We start from the raw sequence: 21,563 nt of genomic DNA, 5'->3' as shown, positions 1-21,563 counted from the left end.
TGAGTGCAGACTTAATAGAGGAGCAGTAATGACCACAAGCTGCACCTGAGACAAGAAGTGTGGTCATTACCAACAACAACAACAACACTCCAACAAGTGAAAACAGGCTGTCAGATGACCTAACGTGCAGCCAGTCTTTCAGATCTTCTAACCTCTGTCACTGGAAGGTCTGTGATACTATCAGCGGAGAGACATTTTACACTGGTAACTTTTTGAGGTGCTTCCTCTTGATGTCTATGGACGTTCTTGTTACTGGAGCCCTAAACATAGTCCAGCTGGGTCCACCTAGAGTGGTCTGACTGGCCTCTAAAGCCTGCGTTACTGTGTCCACACCTACTGTACTACTAATATGTTGAGTGGTCTTCACTTTTTCCACTGCATGAAACCAGCTCACCTTTACCCGACTTTTTTTTTCATTTTTCTACTAGGCCAGTGTTGAAAACAGTACCTGGTACTTTTTTGATACTTGATCTCAGGGGGTTCAGAGCGAGCATTGAGGTGGCACCATATCCATGTGGATAACAAACCACCTGGTGCCCAAAGCGGGTAGGGTAGAGGTGGTAAAGCAGCAGTGAGCGGCTTCAGTAGTGGGATAAGTATGAGAGCGTGATGTACCTCACTCGTCTGACATATGCTACAGTAGGTGCAGTATATACAGTAACCAGCGCTGGATCCAGTGGGTGACCAGTCACAGATGTATTAGACTGTGGGATTTAACCACAGTCTAATCCTTATGTAAGTAAGAAGAAGAAGGATTCTGTTTTTGAAACGGTTAATGGTTTCCACTTCACATGAAGAGCGGTCTTTGTGGAGCTTCTACATGGAGACTGGTGGTATCAGTCTCAGTAGTTTCCACAGCTGTTCATGGAAAAGCCTCCTGTCCCATCACACGTGTTATCTAGAGGCAACACAGGCGCGGTTCGTACCAGACTATATCATCAGGTTTATCACTGGGAACGCAACAAATGCTCCTTTTATTTTTCCAGTCTGTAAAATAATAGAGCTCGTAAAGCTGGCCAGTAGACATGTTGACAAATCCCACCGGATTCTGGAAGAGCTTATCAACCGCAGTGACCGTTCACACTCCACCGGTCCCAGAATACACTGGAGACCGAAGGCTCGATGACAATTATGTTAAGTAAATGGCCGTCAATATATGGGAGGCCATGTTAGACGTAAATCACTGACAACTGCATTAAAGGAAATTAGTTTTTGTAGGCTAGTTGAAGATCAGAAGTACAGTCGCTGTCCTAAGGGCATCTACGAGGTATCGTGAGAGAGATAAGCCAGTATGTGCGGTATCATCCACAATGTGGACATTTATATAGTTGGCGTAAATGCCCACTGTTGCTGTTCTCTAGGTCATCTTGTAGTTGCCCATCATGCCAACAAGAAGCAATTATCTTCTGGTATATTAACGACCACAGATACCGGAAAGCAGGAATGACCTGTACTGGTGACGTTATCCAGGAGGCTTCACCGTGTTCTTCACCCATTTCAGGACCAGGGTCAGACATAATGGAGGAAATTCATTATTCCCATACACCTGTTTTTGGCGTAGAAAAGTCACACGTCCACAGGATTTGCAACTTTTTATAACCATCGCGACTTTTCGAATCACAATTTGCATTTTATGCCACCCTTACCAATTTTATGAAAAGGGGTGTGGCGAGGGTGGAGTGTAGGCGGAGCATACAGAGCTGCCATAAATGTAAATTTCGGCACACAGAGAGCCAGAGGAGGCAGGTAATTTATGAAGAGGGCTGCGCCTCATCATGAGACTATATTCACACGAACGTAGGGCGTCTGTACCTTTGCAGCGATCAGCAACTTACGGCGAAAGATAGGACATGCCCTTTCTTTTGCGGTGCGGATGCACGACCTCGAAGCCCACAGAAGGACTTCTGAGTGTTTCTGCGAGCTTCCGATCTGTGCCTCTGCTCCACAACAGTAGGACATTTTCTATCTTTCGCCGTGTGGTGCGGATCATGGACCCATTTAAGTCAATGGGTCCGCACTGCAGCATGGAGTTCTCACGGCTGGTGCCTGTGTATGTTTGCGGTCACGGGTACGGAGGCCATACGTTCATGTGAATGTAGCCTAAATGACATGCCTCCTCCTGGTGCAGCAGAAGGCGGTCGTGATGAACTGGGACCAATAACGCCATTTTTCACACACCTTAGTTTACTGATTATACGCCAATAATTTTCATATACAGTAATTTTTATACACATTAATTTAAGGTTCTAGGGTTTGTTTGTTTTTTTAGAATTTTTAGGCTTAGAAATTGAAAAACCAGTAAATAAAATATGTTTTTTTTCTACATTGTAGCAATTTTTTTTGTAATATAGACTTTTTTTTTTATGTGCACTCATCATTGTGCATTGCAAAGTTTTTTTTTGTAATTTTAGGTAATTGGGTCTAGCGGTACAAGAACAATTGTGTGGAGAATGGTTTGAGCGAGTTATTTCTTGAGCATTTTTTTTTTCTTTTCCTTTTTTTCTATTCTGCCCCTCAAAGGTCAGAAATGAATGGAGACAAGTGAAACGATTTGTCCATCAAGCAGCAGAGGCTCCTCAGCAAACAAACTATTAAAATGTCATTTATTCTTAAAGCAAAAAATACAAGGGCCGCCCAGCGGGTCAGATGAGCTCTTTGTATTATACAGTCACTTATGGGCTGTGTTACTTTAGTGCCTGTTGTTGTGTTATACCGTTTCCATGAAGAAGTCACCTCTCACCAGTCAGTTGATGTAAATCAGCTGTAGACACACTGGACAGTGGATGATAATGGCTCCCATTGTACCCGCCGTGCCAGAGATGACAGCGCTTATCCCAGAGTTTCCACAAGTGGCAGATAACAGCCGTGACGTCAGGAGGCCCACCGGGCCTGATACACGATAACAGCAGAATTCACACTGTGGAATTAACTAGCCTCTTGTGCTGACATTTCCATCTACAGTCTTTCTTGGGTGGGCACTTTGTAGAGATTCCACTTATGCAGTCAGTGGCATTTTCATTGTCGCACACGTTGCCCATAGGAAGCGAAATATCGCGTTGCCCTCCTGTATATTTGAGTAGAAAAAAATTGCGTAAAACACTATTGTTAAAGTTAAATATACCATCGATGTCAGATAGGTGCAGGTCCCACCCATGGGGGGCCCAGCCTTAAACTCTCTTCTGTTCCCGACATAGATTCACCACATTGTCTGGCAGCCACCACTAGGGGGAGCACAGTGCAGAGAGATTTCTCTATCTGCCATTGGTATCAATTTCAATTGTATAATTTCCCATGCACTCAGCTCCCCCTAGTGGTGGCTGCAGACAGACTGTTTTATGATGTACTGTGTGGAAGCAGAGGACTGACCCCTAACACTTCCACCATTCAGCTGTTTGAAGAGACCTCTTCTGCGGCATTGGTCACATGGCCTTGGTGCAGCTCAGTCCCATTAGTGAAAGGCATGGGACTGCAATACCTAGCACAGCCACTATACTATATATGGCGCTGTGCTTGGTTTAGTATGCAGAGCCACAGCGATCAGCCAAGTGCTATAGCTGCTTCAAACAGCCGGTTGTCAAAAGCTTCAGGCGTCGGGCCCCCACCCATCAGATATGGATGACCTATCCTGAGAATCGATTGTCAGTATGTAACTCCTGGAAAACCCCTTAATGTTAGACTTCAGGCCCCAAAATTAATTTAGACCCCCAAAGTAATATAGACTACTGTACATTAGACCTCGAAATTAATTATGACCCCAGAAAACGTTTTTAAGTTATCAGTTACAGGAATCACATACACCTGTCAATTTATTTATGCATTTCCAGGAGCAATAACAGAGGAACCGCATCAGTCAGAGTCCTAAGATTAGATGCCCCAATACTGACTAAACAGACCCGTCAGGAGAGCTTGCGGCCCTCTCTTCTTTTTAGCCTAGTGCCACGTCTTGCAGTTTTCCGTGTAGCCCGGAGGTCTGGTGAGCGGGCAGAAGATTCCGGAATGGTTAGTGACAAGTCATTTCATCTTGCGCTCTCACTAGAGAAATAGGACGTGCCATGTCCCGGTAATTACTTTTACAAGGAGGAAATTGAATTATGTAACTACTGGTTTCCATTTAGAATGGGGATCCGATTAGATTAGCATGTTAATAATTCAGAGCGCTCTGACCTTTTCAACTATTACATGATAACATAATGTGTGAGGCCACTGTGAATACAATGCAAATCAAAATGTAACAGTTTAAACTGACTGTAAAGGGCTTGTCCTTGCCGGAACTCCACAGCTCCACCCCGTGTGAAATGGACGGAGCTGGTTACTGCAGCATTGAAGTGAATGGGGGCAGCTCTGCAGTAACCAGGTCCATCCACTGCGTAGTTCAGTGCCGGAGCAGCTGCAGAAGAGCTGATCGGCTGGCATGAGGGTTGTCGGACCCCCGCTAATCAGATGGCCAGACACGAGGGGGAAGGGGGGTCTCCTTGGCTGTGAAGTTCCTGCTAGCCCTTATGTCAGCCGTCCTGCAGTGAATCTGTCAGCAGCTTCCTGCAATTGTTCAGGGTGATGTCACCACACTTGGGATTCATCAGTGGTAGGGTATCCGTTACTATTCATCCATCAGATGAGCGCCCCTCGGGTCTGAGGCTGGATCTGCGGCCACAATACTGTATATATTGCCGTTTTTCTTTAATTGTCTATAATTCCTGTTTCTTATGTAGCGCCAACATATTCTGCAGTGTTGTGCTGTGGTTATCACTCCCATCTAAAAGTGAGTCTAAAACAGTGAGACTCAGTCACTGGACCCCAGACGTCACTACTGTTTTCTCTATGACAGAAGCTAAAGATCATTTAGATTTTGGGGAAATGTATGAATACTAATGAAATTCCATTTTTTTTTTCTTCATATTTAATAGGACCTATAATAAATGAGAGCTGGAATTTGATTGGTAATCTATGATGAATGTGACATGTGCATCAAGGATACTGCTGCCTTCACTAGCTCTCAAGTCTCAGTACAGCTTCATTCTTGAACTGATTCCCGCTTCTCTGAAGGCCTGTATGCCAGCAGATACTGATGCAGAGTAGTGTGTGATTTCCTCCCCCCCCCCCCCTGCAGAGATTGCCTGCTGTCTGTGTGTGCTTTCCTCCTATCCACAGCCTATGTGATCTGCTCGTCCCAAACCCTTGGATGCTTGTTCTATCTCCGCTCTGTGATCTGTACAACATGCCCTTTCTTGCTGCTGTCTGCACCCCTGAGAGCAGGGAGATCCAGCAGTCTGCTTTCAGATCTCCAGTGTGCAGCAGGACAGCTAGCTATGTAAAGGAGCTACGCAGCCTGTACGGCAAGAAAAGGGTAGGACATTTTTAGTAAAGACTATTTAGAAAGTGGTGTCCTTTTACACTCAGGGAGCCTGAGGATATGTCATCAATCACCACAACCAATCAGCTGCTTGAAGAGGCTGCAGTGCACCGGTGAGGTCACGTTCATCAGTCGCATGGCCGAGGCACAGCTCAGTCACATTCAAGTGAATCGGGCTGACCTGCAATACCAGGCACAACCACTATTCAGTGGGCGGTGCTGTGTTTGGTAAAGTGCAGGAAGGCTGCGGCATTCACCGGACTGCTGCAGCCTACTCAAACATTTGATTGCCAGGGGTGTCGGAGCCCCAGCGATCACATACTGATGACTTATCTTGAGGATAGGTCATCAGTACTAAACACCCAGAAAACCCCTTTAATATCATAAATTGAATTAATATTTTCTATTCCTATCCCTTTGAACAGTGGTTTCTACAGCTATAACTGGCTCATAATTCACCAGAAATTAAACTCCGGCGGAGGCATCTCCTGATCTGTCAGGACTTTCTCCTGTGTTGTCAGGTCATCAGTGAGGCCACGTCTCCCGCTGTAGTCAGCCTCCCTCTCCGCAGACTCTCCTAATTTCCTCTGCAATCCTGAAAATGTCTCCCCCAGCCGCCTGTTATGTAATCATTTTGCCCGTCCCTCTCCCTGCATATGTCCATGGCTGTTATTTTTATCTTCTGCATGACCTGAATCAGTCCCTCCAGGGGGAGTCTACCAAGCTTCAGCTTTTCTGCACAGACAGAAACTGTGAATGAATGGGGGGGGGCGGGTGACGTCTGCTGCCAGCGACTGCATTGGCATGCAGCAGGAGTCCTTAAAGGGGTTTTATCATCTCAGACATTGGTGGCATGTCGCTAGGATTGGGACCCACACCTATCTCCAAAATGCACACCTGGAAGTGAAAGAGAGAAATTAATGGAGGGTGGCCGCGCATGCTTTTCCGTTCACTTCGGGGGTGCCGTTCTGGATATAGGAGTGGGTGCCAGAGGTGGGACCCGCACCTATCTGACATTGGTGGCATATCCTAGTGATGATAAAAACCCCTTTAACTGTTCCCAGTTGGAATACCAGTGGTGCCTGTGCATTAGCCTTTCCATGCAAGAAACATTGGATGCTATTTAATAACTTGTATTTTTTTTTAACATAAAATACTGATCTTAAAGTCTGTTACCTCCAAAATCTGTGAGCACCTGTACTGCCGTGTAGGGTAGCTGCCCTGAACCATAACTTTCGTGTGAGAGAAATACTTTATTCCAGTTTTACGCAAATAAGGTTTTGGGTGCACTAAAGAAAGTGCAAAAAACTATAATGGGGGGGATTGAAGTAAATCGGTAAACCATGCCACAGCTGGGACATGGCATCTTGCAGTAAAAACACAATCTGGATGCACCTCCTGGAAACTGCGGCACTTTGTGGTTTTATAGGAGAGTGGTGAGATGTAGTACTGATAAATCTGCACCCGTCAGTGCTTCACCTGTCGCTGTGGACGCTCGCTTTGTTATTCTGGTGTTTATATGTTTTTATAGCGCTTTGTATGGGTGCGTTTACCCACCAGCAGGTTTTAATCCTGACATATTTTCATCAGCAGCTGCTATTAAAGGGGTTCTGCAGTTTGTTTAAACTGATGATCTATCCTCTGGATAGATCATCAGTATCTGAGTGTGGGGTCTGACACCCGGGACCCCCACCGATCAGTTGTTTGAGAAGGCAGCGGCGCTCCACTACGTCAGTGGTGACGTCACGACTATTGTCAACTGGCCTGGGCGCGGCTAAGCTCCATTCAAGTGAACAGAGCTTAGCCGCGCCTAGGCCAGTTGAGACTAGCCGTGACGTCACTGGGCCGGCGGTAAACAGTGAGAAGGCTGCGGCGCCGCTGCCTTCTCAAACAGCTGATCGGCGGGGGTCCCGGGTGTCGGACCCCCGCGCCGATCAGATGCTGATGATCTATCCAGAGGATAGATTAAACAGACTGCAGAACCCCTTTAGGCAGAGCAGTGATCTGTGACTCCAGTTCAGCTCCGCTGCCTGCAGGGAGTCTGAGGTAGTCTGAGACACGCCCCCTGCCTCCTCATTGGCTCAGACTGCAGCTCTGTCAGTGTACAGACACCAGTCCATCACATGGCCCACAGTAAATCAGTGCACGGACAGTCCACACATAGACTGAAGCCCATGAGCTTTGGAGGGTCGTGATACAATAGAGATCTGTAATATAGGCTCTCACTACCATTTACAATAAGCTTGGAAGGGAACACGGGGTGTAATTGCTCTCTTTTAGTCCTATGAATCCTTCGGCAGACTACAGATGGCTGTTTCCAGCAGCCTGTGCTCTGTGGTCTGCATCTGTTAATGGACGGACAGGAGACCTGCAGGTTTGATATATTCTGCAATTGCAGCCTATGTCAGGGCAGTCACGTATCTACCTGGTGGAGAACTTACCTGTCCTTTATGCATCAGCTTCTGCTCGGTGAACGGTACCTTATTACTATACTGTGGTTGGCAGAAGGTTTGTGTCTTCTTGGTGCTTTCACGACAATCTGACATAATAACACGTGGAAAGAACGAGGAGTGCGGCGCTCACACCTATTTATAGCTTTTACAGGAAATACGCTCATTTCTTCCATGAAAAGCCCTTTTCATAGGAGCAGACCGGGAAAAAAGCCTGGCATGTGTAGTGAGGGTCACACCCTTTGGGCGTGGATCGGGCCAAACGATGCATCACAGAAACCTGGAAATCCTTATATTTAGAAAGATCTCGTGTGATCAGTCCTAGATAATACGGATGTGCGCACTTACAGTTAGAAAATATATAATGGGGCAAGAATAGGACATGTTCAATTTTTTTTGCAGCGCCGAAGCCCGGAATTTCGAGGCCGTGCTACGGAAATGCGGATGCGGAGTGCACATAGTGTGCTCTCCGCATCTCTTCCCGGCCCCGTAGAGAATGAATGGGTCCGCACCCGTTCCCGATATTGCGGATGTGTGAATGGACCCATACGCTTATAACGGAACCTATAACAGAATTCCATTACGCCAAAGTGAACCCGCTCTTACTGGTGCAAAATCAGAGCGGCTCCCTGTACGAAGTTATAACACAGCACAGAATTTTTGATAAAAGTTGGTATTCCCGGGGGGCTTCTAACAGTGTGCACAGCGCGCTACAGTGTTTTCGAACCCTCTTCTCCGAATCTCAGTCTCTTGGACATGATCAGGGAAGGTTTTCAGCCTCTAGATCTGCACAATGAATGTAACCATTCACTGACTGCTAGCAGAGATTTTAAAAAGGATGAGGAATTAAAAGGGGTTTCCAAGACTTTTGAACTATCCTCGGGTAACCAGGGTGGTGGACCTTCACTGTTCAAAAACTGATGACCTATCCTGAGGATAGGTCATCAGTTATAAAGTTTTGGAAAACCCCTTTAAGTAAAAAAGTAACCCCCATCCTCCCTGTACCCCAAGATGATGTGAATGGAAACTGCTGTGCACTCTGTACACTTCATAGGAGACCGGTGTACCTCCTGTATTGCGGCCACGTTACAGCCGTGCAGAACAGCTGCCATCTTCTCCATGGAGCGTAATGGAGACATCCGAATCTGCAGGGAGAACCCCCTAGAGTTTTCACAAGACCACAGAATAAAACATTTTTAACCGGCTTACACTGCCATATTTAGACATTAATGTCGATAAGTATAAAACGGGCAAATTGCCTTTCATCCATTTCTAATGTTTTAAGTGATTCCAGTTGATTTACAGCCGCTGCTTGAAATGGAAAATTGTAACTTTCCCATTAGTTCATGTTAAGCCAAGTATGAAGGTCACGTTATTTGTGGCCAAACGATTTCTTCCTGATGCATTAGATATACAGAAGACACAACAGATGTCTATCAGCTCACCGGGCCCTCTTTACCGCCACCCTTATTACATTCACTGGGGGGGACGTTATAACGTAATGATTGCCTATCCCTAAGACAGGACATCAGTCTCTTATCGGCGCCCCCTACCACTGTCAATCTGCTGGTCTGCAGCAGCTCTGAAGCCACACAGCGCCGTCCATTTTGTAGTGGACAGAGCCGGTAACTGCAGCGCTGCTGCTCCCTCTGAAATGAGTGGGATTATGTCACCGCCAGACATCTGAGAAGCTCTGACAGACGTTCTTCAGAACCTCCTCCTTGAGGTTCTTTTGTTTTGCTTTCGTTTTGTCATCTTGTTTCCCTCTCTCAGCTGTCATCTAGTTGCACTCATTGCATCCCTTTAAATCCCCTCCCATACTGCATCACTTTGCGGTTTATACAACTTCCTTTAGTGTGTACATGCTGGATGCTACAACTGATGCTTCTACAGATAAGTCTGTTCATTGATTTGTGTTTTCCTGTTTGCTTGATCCTAGGTGACCCTGACTCCCTCTGTATTAATTGTAGGGAGCCGGTGGTCGTGTCCCCTCACTATTATAGGGTGTTCAGGTGTCATACAGTCGAGGCACGAGGGCATGCAATTTTCTATCAAAGAGATCTTTGCATGGGCTGAGAAGACAGGGAGAGTTTCAGGGCTTAAATAGGGGTCACCCTTTTGTTCCTTACTTTCGGATCAAGCCAGACGGATCCTTATTTGTAACTTCTTGTTTTCTGTTACACCATCCGTGACAGATTACTTCTGGTAAATGAGACTGAGCCGCAGTACTCCTAGATTGTCCTGATCAGTGGGGGTCTTAGAGTCCGGACCTCCCGCCACTGATCAAACATTGATAGCCTGCTTTAAGGGAGTTGCCTCCACCATACCAGTGCTATTGTTGTTCCGGTGACCCCCAACTGTGTCTACTTGTCCTGCAGCAATGACATCCCGTGCATCCACATGACCCATGCCAGGTGGTCACAGGCCGTACGCGCCAAAATCACCACTGAAGCCAGTAACTGGCTGCAGTGGTCACGTGGATGTATGGCTGCTGGTAATGTTTATATCTCAGAGTCTCATTTTTGTAACTTTTCCATTTCAGTTGTGACCATTTTGTAAATCGCCTCTCTTTTCTTTCTGCAGCGGAGAAGGTAACCTCGCTGGGAAAGGATTGGCACAAGTTCTGCTTGAAGTGCGAGCACTGCAATAAGACTCTTAATCCCGGAGGACACGCTGAGGTAAGGTCCTAATAAAACAGCCTACTTGTCAGCCCATGTCAGGTCCATAGAAGATAATGCAGCTCGGAAAGGGGCTCTCCCATAACTAATGTAAAAAATAAAACTCAGACATCGTATGTACCTCACATGGATCCAGAGATCTCCTCATTCATTGCTCCAATTGTTCTGCTACATTTATTTTCAGCTAGCAGCTCAGGGACGGATCATTTCTTCTGAAGCTTTCTCACTATCACAGATCAGGGGGGTCCTTTGTGCTGCAGCTCTCTCCCTATCACAGCTCAGGGGCTGTGTCCTTTCTGCTGCAGCTCTCTCCCTATCACAGCTCAGGGGCCGTGTCCTTTCTGCTGCTGCTCTCTCCCTATCACAGCTCAGGGGCCGTGTCCTTTCTGCTGCTGCTTTCTCCCTATCACAGCTCAGGGGCCGTGTCCTTTCTGCTGCTGCTTTCTCCCTATCACAGCTCAGGAGGCAGCCTGAGGATAGAACTGAGCATGTGTGTTCACCTTAGCAAGGTGGACAGAGAAATAAGAAAAAGAAGCAACAGCAGGTGGCATATTACATGCAGTTACAAAAGTATTCGGATCCAGGTGCTGGTTTGAAAACTGCAAAATATTTTTAGGTCAGTTCATGCTGTGTATCTTTTTCACAGCGTGTGGAGGGGGTTGCTCTCCTTTTGGAGATCTTTTGGCAGACTGGCCCCCGTCCTTTGAGGCTGAGCCTGCAGGGGGAAGCATACTTACCTGCTCCCTGCCACTGAGTTCTGGCTCCTTTGCAGCGCTTCGGTCTCCTGCTATCAACATCCGGTTTCACGCTGCTGCAGCCAATGAATGGCCACAGAGGTGACCTGCCCCTCCCATGCGTCGTTTCAATTGGTCATGTGACGCAGGTCCCCATTGGGGCCAGTCACTGTCTGCAGTGGCATCAAACCGGAGGGGAACAAAGGAGCCAGGACCCAGCTGGGCGGAGCAGGTAAGATCCCCTGAGGATGAACAACCCCTTTAAAATCTCATCCACATTGCTGGTACTGTAAACCACTGTGGATTTGTCGAATACAGATCTGCAGTTTGTCCGTCCCACGTGGACGTACCAAAACGTTTGTTCACATGTGGACCCCATATGGTGCCCATTCCATCCAGTAGACATTTATTGCTCATGTGAAAGACGTGTGGCATCTAATGGACCTATCATATGAGATGATTTATAAAGCCTCTACATGTCTTGTACAAATCTCATCTAAGACACGTTAAATAAATGGGTTGGATGTGGAGTCTGTCCCCTGGATTTCTCAACTACCACCAATGTACTATAGTGCACTCATACATTGCTAAAGCCATGCCCTGGTGCTTTGTTTCAGCCTGCCCCAGCACATTACAATGCATGCCGTGGTCTCCAGTCCAGCCCTTTCTGATGGCCCTGCTCCTCTTCTGTTCTTTCTGCATTGCGCAGGTCAGCAGCGCATGCGCAGTGCTCATAATAAGCATTGCAATGTGCAGGAGCAGGCTGAGAGGTGAATTTAGATGCAGGAGATGGGGAAGAACATGACCGCACAAGGGGATGGAGTTGGGATGCGTTGCAGACGTGGATTCGGGCTCTTGGGCACTTGGTGTCTCGTATGCATATACATCGAACTGCTTTTCCTGGGGCTTGGCAATGGCAGTAAGGCACTAAAAGGCTTGATTGTCCATTTTAGTGCATTTTCTCATTGATAGCTCCCCCCCCCCCCTTATTTTCTCATTGATAGCTTCTACACATTCATTCTTGCTATAAGGGTGTATAGAGCAGAGAACATGGGGTTAAATGAGCCCTGGTAGTATTATCCCTGTGTATCGCTATGCTGGTATTTTCCTGTGAAATAAAGTATAAAAGAAAATTTTTGAATCAAATAAGACATTTAGGAAGAAATAACTTTGCCTTTTTCGTTGTGTCTGATTTTATGGACTTTGTGCCACTTAATAGACTTAACGCAGGAAGTAAAGCTGTTGATGTCAAGGTGATCATTTTCTAGTCAGCGGGACGCTCAATCTTACGTTATGTGGGATCTGGCCTGAGATTTTCGGCGCCTCCACACGTCCAGCTGTGACTTTTCTGATCTTGAAACATTAGCATCTTTGAGCCTTTTCAAGGCTTAGAAGACGTCTTCTCAATTTCGTGTTTGGTTGCCATGGAGACCTCCATTTCCATCTTGCGGACAATGGAAATATTGTCTGGGGTCGGGAACAGGTGGTTCCCCCGAGTGCAGTCTCTGTGCTGTAATCCTAAAAGGAGTGTGGAATCTGAGCAGCCTCCCATCGCTCTCTGCCCGGCATGGCACACTCGTCACTCCTTTCCTTCCCTTATTCAGGTAAGATTTACTCCCTTCTTGAGAAAGAGTAATTGTGTACCAGTCTCCTTGTATGAAAACTGAAGTCATTCATTTGGCTGAGGCCTTGGAAATGCCGGAGCATACTGTATGTTACAATAGAACATGGAGTAAAAATGAGCTACTGTTAAAGCTGCAATAGTTACTTCAAGAGGCAAATACACAGTCGAGTCCATCAGCTCATATCCAGCATGACCGCCGTGTGCAGCACGGACAGCAGCTAGACGGGCTCCATAAGGTCCTGGTAGGTGGTCACAGGTATGTGGAGCCATGCTGACTGCAGTGCATCCCACAGCGGGTAGAGGGGGCGTGGGGGGATCCATAGAGCGAACATGACCATCGAGGTGGTCCCACAGATGCTTTATTGGGGGAATGAAGGGGTTAGAGTAGTACTTGGAAGTCTTGGTCATGTTCTTCCTACCAATGTCAGACATTTCTAGCTGTGTGACATGTCACATTGTCCAACCACCGAGTTAAGGTGCCTGACAAAGAGGACTTTAGATCTTCGAAACGCGTTGCTAATAAAGTAATATATACTTTATTTCCAAATGGATAAGTGGACCCAGACAATGCCATGAAAAAAATCCCCTAGACCATAACGCTGCCACCACCAGCTTGTGTTCTTCCAGCGGCGGTTGCAGGGGGTTTATTCTCTGATGTTTCTGACCAATGTCCGTCCGTTCGATGAAGCAGAAAACGTGACTTATCAGAGAAGGCAACCACTCTGCAAATCAGCGGAGGTCCATTTCCGATTCCGATACTTCTGCAAAAATTTAATCCTTTTTCTGCCGATACAACTTTGTTAGCAGAGGTTCAGTGAAGCTCTGTCTGCTTCGGAGAGCCATACACAGTAGGGTTCACAGAACTGTTGTTTTAGACACATGTCTGGTGGCCCTTGGAGGTGAGCTGCTCCCATGTAGACCGTCTGTCTGCCCTCCTGCACCTTAGTAGCCGACGTTCCCCTCTCACATCAATGGTGCTTTGTGCTCAGCAGTTTCTACATTGCTTATTCACAATGGTGCCATTTGTGCACACACAATGCACGTTCACCACCGCAGCAGAGAACAGTTCACACACTGCGCAGTTTATACCACTGCCCTTGGCCCAAAAGCCAGTAATCATCACTTTTTGCAACTCTGATAAATCCCCCCTTTTTACCCAAGACAATAAGGAGGGATATGTGAGCAGACTGTCTATCACCCACCTAGACTGTATATGAGAAACTCCTGTCTTCATACATTTTCCCTTATGTATTAAAAAAACAAACACTTTCTGCTGCAACCAAAGATAACCTCGGGAATCCAAGCCTCCATGTGCTTCTTTCTGCATCCCGGCATCTGTCGCCATAAAATCAGAGAAGGACATGTGCCCCATGACTTGTACTGTTGGGTGGAGCGGTCTCTTGCATGAGGCAAGCGTCTTCCATCTGTGCCTATCATGACATCTGCAGACCCGCCGTATGGAATGTGAAATATCCCAGCACTCCGCAGGACGCTATCTGGTTATTTCCGTTCCTGAAGGGACCAAGTCTGATGGTGACATTAGATTTACTCGGCTCGGTATAACTAGGTTTATGCGTCTCTGTAATGCAGAGCTGGACACATAGATTGATTTGCGGCAGTGGATACATTGGTTATCACCCTTTATAAAGTAGGTCCCATACCAGGGATTGAGCTTCCAGGTCCTGTTCACTAAAGCTTTTTCTCCTTCATAAGACATTTTGCCAACATAATGTAACAGAAAACATGTAGATGTAGAATATTCAAGAAGACAATACAGAGTTAAATTTTTAGAGGGGTTGCCCACAATTTACGTTAATTTTTTATATATTTTTTATATTCATCCCAACCCCCTGGGACCTGTGAAAGAAACTATGCTGACCTCAGCAGTGACATGTCTTTAGGTGGCATATTGCTCATGGCATATAGACTCGTGCTGGGTGGGGGCCTCTGCTTTTAATATAGCTTTCTGCCCTGGCCCTATCTGTGACATGCATACCCCCTTAAAGGGGTTGTCTCATCACAGACAATGGGGGCATAGCGCTAGGATATGCCCCCATTGTCTTATCGGTGCGGTGGGAACGGAGCCCCGCAAAGTGGTGGTTGGAGGACTCTGGTCCGGCCACCACCAAGTGCGCTCCCTGTAGAAGTGAATGGGAGCACACCGAGCATAACCGGCCACCGCTCCTATTCACTTCTATGGGCTCGAGGCTCGGCTATTTTTGGCGGCCCCATAGAAAATGAATAGAGGGCGACTGCGCATGTGCCCTCCACCACTTTCAGGGCTCCGTTCTCGATATAGATGCGGGTCCCAGCGGTTATACAATGGGGGCATATCCTAGCAATATGCCCCCATTGTCTGTGATGATACAACCCCTTTAATAGGTCGCTGGATTCTCAAAAGCAATGGTTTAGTGTCCGACATTCCAGCAGTAAAACTACCACTCCCAGCATGCAAACATGTTCAGCTGTTCTCAGAACTCCAATAGAAGTCACTAGAGCATGCTGGAAGTTATGGTTGCTGACCGCTGGTTTCGACAATACAGTGGATTGTAGCCCCAGGACAACCTGTACTTGCAAGGGTATAATACTTATACACAGCTGAAACCACCACTCCTATCATGTACATCTACCGGAGTCAGACATGTGTAGAGCGGTGACCACAAACCTGATGACCTAATTCTGGTATTGTAATTTAAAGAGAAATTTTTCCATAGACATGAATCATCATTTCCGTCAGGGTCAGTTGTCTGTAAGGACATCTACTTTATGTCTAGTTCCCCCCCCCCCCCACCTTAGCCATGGCACACCGATATCCAGAAGTGTAGTTCTGCTCTTGGTAAAGAAAGAGAACATGTCCTGAATTTGGTGCAAAATTGAGCTGCAGCACGATGTAGGGTGTGTTCGCTCTTCCTGGCCAAATTACAAAGCTGCAGTCTCCCGTTCTCTTGTAGACTTCACTGTACTGTGCTTGGAGATTACTGGATCCTCAGTCCTTGAAATTTCCCCGATAGTAATATGTTTTCCTCTTCTTTTCAGCATGATGGAAAACCATACTGTCACAAGCCTTGTTATGCCTCATTGTATGGACCAAAAGGTGAGTTTTTTTAAATCATTTTGAAGGGTTTGGTCTGTGAACAATGAACGGTGATAAAGAGATCACGAGAAGGTGGGCCCCACAGGTCAGGTGATGGCATGATGCACCCCGGTGGTCAGGAGATTGAATAGATGTAGAGCCCTGTTGATGCCAAGAGTAAGGGTTCATTCACACGTCCGTTGTTTCTTTCCTAATCTGTTCCATTTTTTGCTGAACAGATCTGGACCAGATCTGGACCCATTCATTTTCAATGGGTCCTGAAAAAAAATCTGACATTGTGCTGTCCGTTTTTTTTCAGGACCCATTGAAAATGAATGGGTCCAGATCTGGTCCAGATCTGTTCCGCAAAAAACGGAATAGATCAGGAAAGAAACAACGGACGTGTGAATGGACCCTTAGAGTTGGGTATGGTCAGCAAGTAGGACAAACCAATGAGCACATAAAGCATTGGCGTGTGATCCGGGCCAGCCTACCCTGAGCTGAGCCACCACACTATGTGGGATGCAAAGCACTAAGTTCAAGCAATGAAGGGTCTTGCACATGTAGGAAGTCAATTAATAAGGTTGTGTTCACACCAAGAGGCTTCGACGTCTTCCTCAGTTTCAGCTTTGCCGCTGTTGAATATTTCAGGTGTTAATATTGGAGGTGCTGGATCCTACATCTACAGGAAGCCGAGTGAAGACAAACCAACATCTCCTACCGAAGTCACTCCAAAAGTTGAAGAGAAAAAAGTTAGTGCAGCGCCAAAGACTCTTGTCAAAGGTAAGAGCCTGGCATAAAACTGGCCAAATACACAAGATAGCTGCTGGCCAAGCGCTTCTTCATCTGAAGGCTGTCTTTGTCATCCTCACCACAAACATGCCTACTTGAGTGCTCATGTTTATTTCAATGAGGAGATGGAGACTAGCTTCTGCCTAACATCTCTGCCAGCAGCTTATACATAACAGCAGTATGTGGCGGTATATGTGAAAGAACCCGTATATATGTCTGCCCCATGGCAAGTTTTGGATGAATGCAAGGTGGTTCGACCTAGAGAGACTGCAAATTGCCAGCGTTAGATTATATACAAAATACTTAAAGTCATGAAAAGAGATAGTCCGGCCCCTTCAAGCGTCTGTGTTTTACAATACATAGCACCGCAGAAAGCTGTTCTGTGATAAATCCATCAGAGAGCTCGTCAGACGGCTCTTTTTCCTGCCCTTTTCTAATTGCTCCCAAACAAACTTCTAGGTCGATTTATGACCAAATGAAAGTTGAAGTTTGGACATGAATCAGCTCAGCAGATTGCTCAGGACAAGTCAGAGAGGAGGAAAATGAGCCATCAGACAGTCTTGCTGATGGATTTATCACAGAACAGTTTTCTGAAGCTGCTATTTACTGTGAGACATAGAAGCTGCAGAAGCCAAAACAAACCAAAATACTAAATAAAAACCTACTGCAAACATTGTCCAAAATACAATGCAAATGAATAATAATTTTAAAAAATCGTTGAAGATATCCATGGCCTTTAAGTAAAAATTTCATCCCAAGCGTGTTGATTACAAATCTCAGGTACATTACTCACTCTGAGCCCATTTGTTTTATTTGTGGTTTGAGTCCTATTGAACAAAGCTCCAAGTCTTGGAGGCCGGGATTAAATAACTCCTCTAAAGTTGCTTGCAGCTCTTGCTACATGCATGTAATGATATGGTAGAATTCCTGGCCGCACAGGGTATAGATATACAGAACAACTTGTAGTTATTGAACTCCCAGATCACACTGAACGCCCAAACTACAGATCACCGTGACCCACAAAAGCAGGTATCAGGTTCATTTCCCCTGGTGCCAGAACATGTTTAAGCAATAGACCTTTCCTGGCAGGAAAAACCTCCCTGGCTGTGACGCTCTCCGATGTGATTGCATCGCGGCACAGCCAGGGAGAAAGAGACGCCATTGAGAAATCCTGGCGTCTCCTCCTCCCTGTTCCGATGCTCAGTATCAGCATACTGAGCGCAAAAACTTCAGCCGAGCGCAGCGGGGCATAGGGGCAATGTTAAAAAAAAAAAGGGTGGCAGCATTAGCGGGTGGTACCCCGCAAGTACAGGTATTTCGCTCCTATAAGGGGTATCTTTATATTGTTATGCCTTTTTTTTAAAGTCCCATTTTGTGTAAACCAATTTGTAACATAACTAGACAGATTATGTGTCTCAGGGTACTTTCACACTATAGTTCTTTGATTCCGGCAGGCAGTTCTGGCAAGCCGTGTACAAAGTGAAATACCAGATCCGTTATTCCAGATGATACCGAATGAGACGGATCCAGTATTTCACTTTGTACACGGCTTGCCGGAATCAAAGAACTATAGTGTGAAAGTACCCTGAGACACATAATCTGGTATTTAAATATCAAAAGCGAAAATAGCTCCTCCTATGTCCTGGCGCATGTGCACACCGGAAAACCGGATCCGGCGATGCGGCAATTTCTGGAAGACTAGGTACCGGATCCGGCATTAATACATCCGGCAAGTATTGTTCTGGGATTTTGGCCGTAAAAAATACTGCAGCATGCTGCGGTATTTTGTCTGGTCAAATACCGCACAAGGGACAAAACAGAAGGCATCCTGATGCATACTGAACGGATTGCTTTCCATTCAGAATGCATTAGGACAAAACTGATGTGTTTTTTTTCCGGTATTGAACCCTTTCCCGGATTTCAATACCGGAAAAGAATAACACTAGTGTGAAAGTACCCTCATAGCTAGCCCGACTTATGTTTCAAGGCAGCTTAGATGGTCGGACATTGCCTTACAGGTTAACTACTGTAACGGATCACCTGGCACCCCGACTGAGTACCTCCGTTGACGGATGCTCCTAGCGTTTTCCTGAGGTTTTCAAGCACTCTGGCAGACACCACAATCACCGAACCGAAGCAGCATAGAAATCCTCTCCCAGCAATGAATGCTGTAGGCAGTTGAATAGGAAACCATACAAATAGGTTTTCACTCCTAGCAGTCAAACTGGGACAGCATGCAATAAATCCTCCCCCAAGAATGAGACGACACTTCACCTTGAGGTTTAAAACAGGAACTCCCTTTATTTTAACACAAGCACTGATTTATACATATCTTCCAACAAGGTACCACCCACAGCCAATCATATGTATCTACAGTATTTAAACCTTCCCAGCAATTGTACACAAAATCCCCTTCCCTCTATCTGTAACGCAATAAACCAAACACAATGAGCATTGTCTGAGATGTAATTAACCAACACAATAGCATTGTCTCAGACGCAATCCACAAAATACAATTATCAAACGTAATGGACTAACTTGAACCCTGGCATACACAGATACAATGTAACAGAACACATAATAACATACATAGTATTTAAGACAGCCTGAATGCAATCTGCTACACAGTCTTAAAGGGGCATTGCTCCTAAAAGTCAGACATGTCCCCGGATGGCCATTAAAGGGCCAGTAGCAGCAATATAAAATAGCACATGCCCAAATTGCATTCAAACGTACCAAATCACCAGGGGCCATAGTCAGTAGGTAGGAGGCGGCCAGCCAGTCCTCTCCAATGCCCAGTGGCGAGGCGGGTTCTGCCACATTTCTCCCCTTTCCCATTGAGACTATCCAGACTCCAGACCTCCAGGCGGTCTGGGGCTCTGATAGTCAGCCGGCCTTTCTCCAAGGGTGTAGTTGTCCCTATGGCCCCCTGCCACTTGTGCCCAGTTGTAGATCCATGACTTGGGGGGAAGGTAACCAGGGTGCCCTCTCCCCTGGTTGAACAAAGCTGTTGCTGGGGGGAAGGGGTAACAGGCTCCTCTCTCTGCGACCCCCTCCCTTGTTGTAGGGGAAAACAGACTGCCTCTCCTTCCAATACATTGTCCTGTTGTTGTGGACCAGGACAGACTGTCCTTATCTCCAGTGGTGCAGGTACAGAGACTACGGTCCCATCTGCACTGTTGTGGGGCTTGCTGTCTCCCCTTGGTGTGCTAGGCAAACCGCTGGGGCTACTTGGGGAACAGCAGCCAGCGGTGTTCTGCACTGATGCCAGCACTTCTGCTGGGGCGAGGGGGGTACAAGCCAGCCCTGTAACAAGGGGGTCGGTGGAGCAGAGGCTAGCGGCTCTCTGCCCTGATGCCAGCTCTTCTGCTGGAGGGACTGGAGTACAGTCCTGCTGGGTAGTAAGGGGACAAGTAGGGCAGAGGTCAGCGGCGCTCTGCCCAGATGCCAGCTCTTCTACTGGGAGGGGGCTAACGACTCCTCTACTGACCCCAGTACCTGGTTTGGAGTTGGCTGTGGAGGGGAGGGGTTGCTTACCTCCTCCTCCTGGTACTGCTGCTGGAGTTGGAGATCTGGGCCGGCTGCCCAGTATCCCTGTAGGGCCGGTAGAGAGATCTCGGTCCCATCTCCACCTGCCATCTGTGGGTCTTCCCAGGACCAGTCTGTGAGGTCCCTCAACATTTGCGAGTAAGGACCACCTGCGTCCACACCTGGCAACTTCGGCTGCTGCTGAGGGTCTGGGCCAGCTGCCCAGCATCCCGGTGGAGAGACCTCGGTCCCGTCTCCACCTGCCTGTTGTGGTTCCTCACAGGACCAGTCTATGAGGACCCCTACTTCGGGTTCCTCTGGCCACCTCAAGGGGAAACGGCTTACCTCCTCGGATGCAGCCTCTGCTCGGCTGCTGTAACACTCCTTCTGCTGGGCAATTTCTCTCTCTTTCGCCAGTCGGAATTCTCGTTCCATCCTTGCGTGTCGCTTGGCTGTGACCTGGTTCCAGATGGCCTGGCATATATCCATGGACACATTATCTCCATACTGGTCCACTCGCTGCCTCACCTCGGCCAGCCAGTCATCTTCAGAGCCTTCCATACTTTTCTGCTCCAAGTCGCTGGATACCTCTGCTCCCAGGGGCGCTGCACGAGTGCTAGCGTTTGCCCTCAATTTGTAACTCCACACGTTACCGGTGTCTCTGAGCTGCTTCTCCTCGCACTAGGACGCCATCCCACTGCTTGCCACCAATGTAACGGATCACCTGGCACCCCGACTGAGTACCTCCGTTGACGGATGCTCCTAGCGTTTTCCTGAGGTTTTCAAGCACTCTGGCAGACACCACAATCACCGAACCGAAGCAGCATAGAAATCCTCTCCCAGCAATGAATGCTGTAGGCAGTTGAATAGGAAACCATACAAATAGGTTTTCACTCCTAGCAGTCAAACTGGGACAGCATGCAATAAATCCTCCCCCAAGAATGAGACGACACTTCACCTTGAGGTTTAAAACAGGAACTCCCTTTATTTTAACACAAGCACTGATTTATACATATCTTCCAACAAGGTACCACCCACAGCCAATCATATGTATCTACAGTATTTAAACCTTCCCAGCAATTGTACACAAAATCCCCTTCCCTCTATCTGTAACGCAATAAACCAAACACAATGAGCATTGTCTGAGATGTAATTAACCAACACAATAAGCATTGTCTCAGACGCAATCCACAAAATACAATTATCAAACGTAATGGACTAACTTGAACCCTGGCATACACAGATACAATGTAACAGAACACATAATAACATACATAGTATTTAAGACAGCCTGAATGCAATCTGCTACACAGTCTTAAAGGGGCATTGCTCCT

The 21,563-nt window shown here is 46.9% G+C and overlaps 1 protein-coding gene across 1 annotated transcript in view; it reads left to right on the top strand.

The window, feature by feature from the left end:
• CRIP2 (cysteine rich protein 2) overlaps nt 1-21,563 on the top strand; it is a 61,889-nt gene that overhangs the window by 25,521 nt on the left and 14,805 nt on the right. The window contains exons 2-4 of the mRNA XM_044271769.1: nt 10,384-10,478; nt 15,873-15,930; nt 16,561-16,692. Coding sequence (XP_044127704.1) covers nt 10,384-10,478; nt 15,873-15,930; nt 16,561-16,692 — 285 coding nt within the window. The remainder of the gene's footprint in view (nt 1-10,383; nt 10,479-15,872; nt 15,931-16,560; nt 16,693-21,563) is intronic.

This window comes from Bufo gargarizans, chromosome 11 (genome assembly GCF_014858855.1).
Source record: "Bufo gargarizans isolate SCDJY-AF-19 chromosome 11, ASM1485885v1, whole genome shotgun sequence".
In the NCBI taxonomy this organism is placed as follows: Eukaryota; Metazoa; Chordata; class Amphibia; order Anura; family Bufonidae; genus Bufo; species Bufo gargarizans.
Note: the sequence above shows the minus strand (reverse complement) of the source record. Positions and strands in the feature narration are given on the sequence as shown.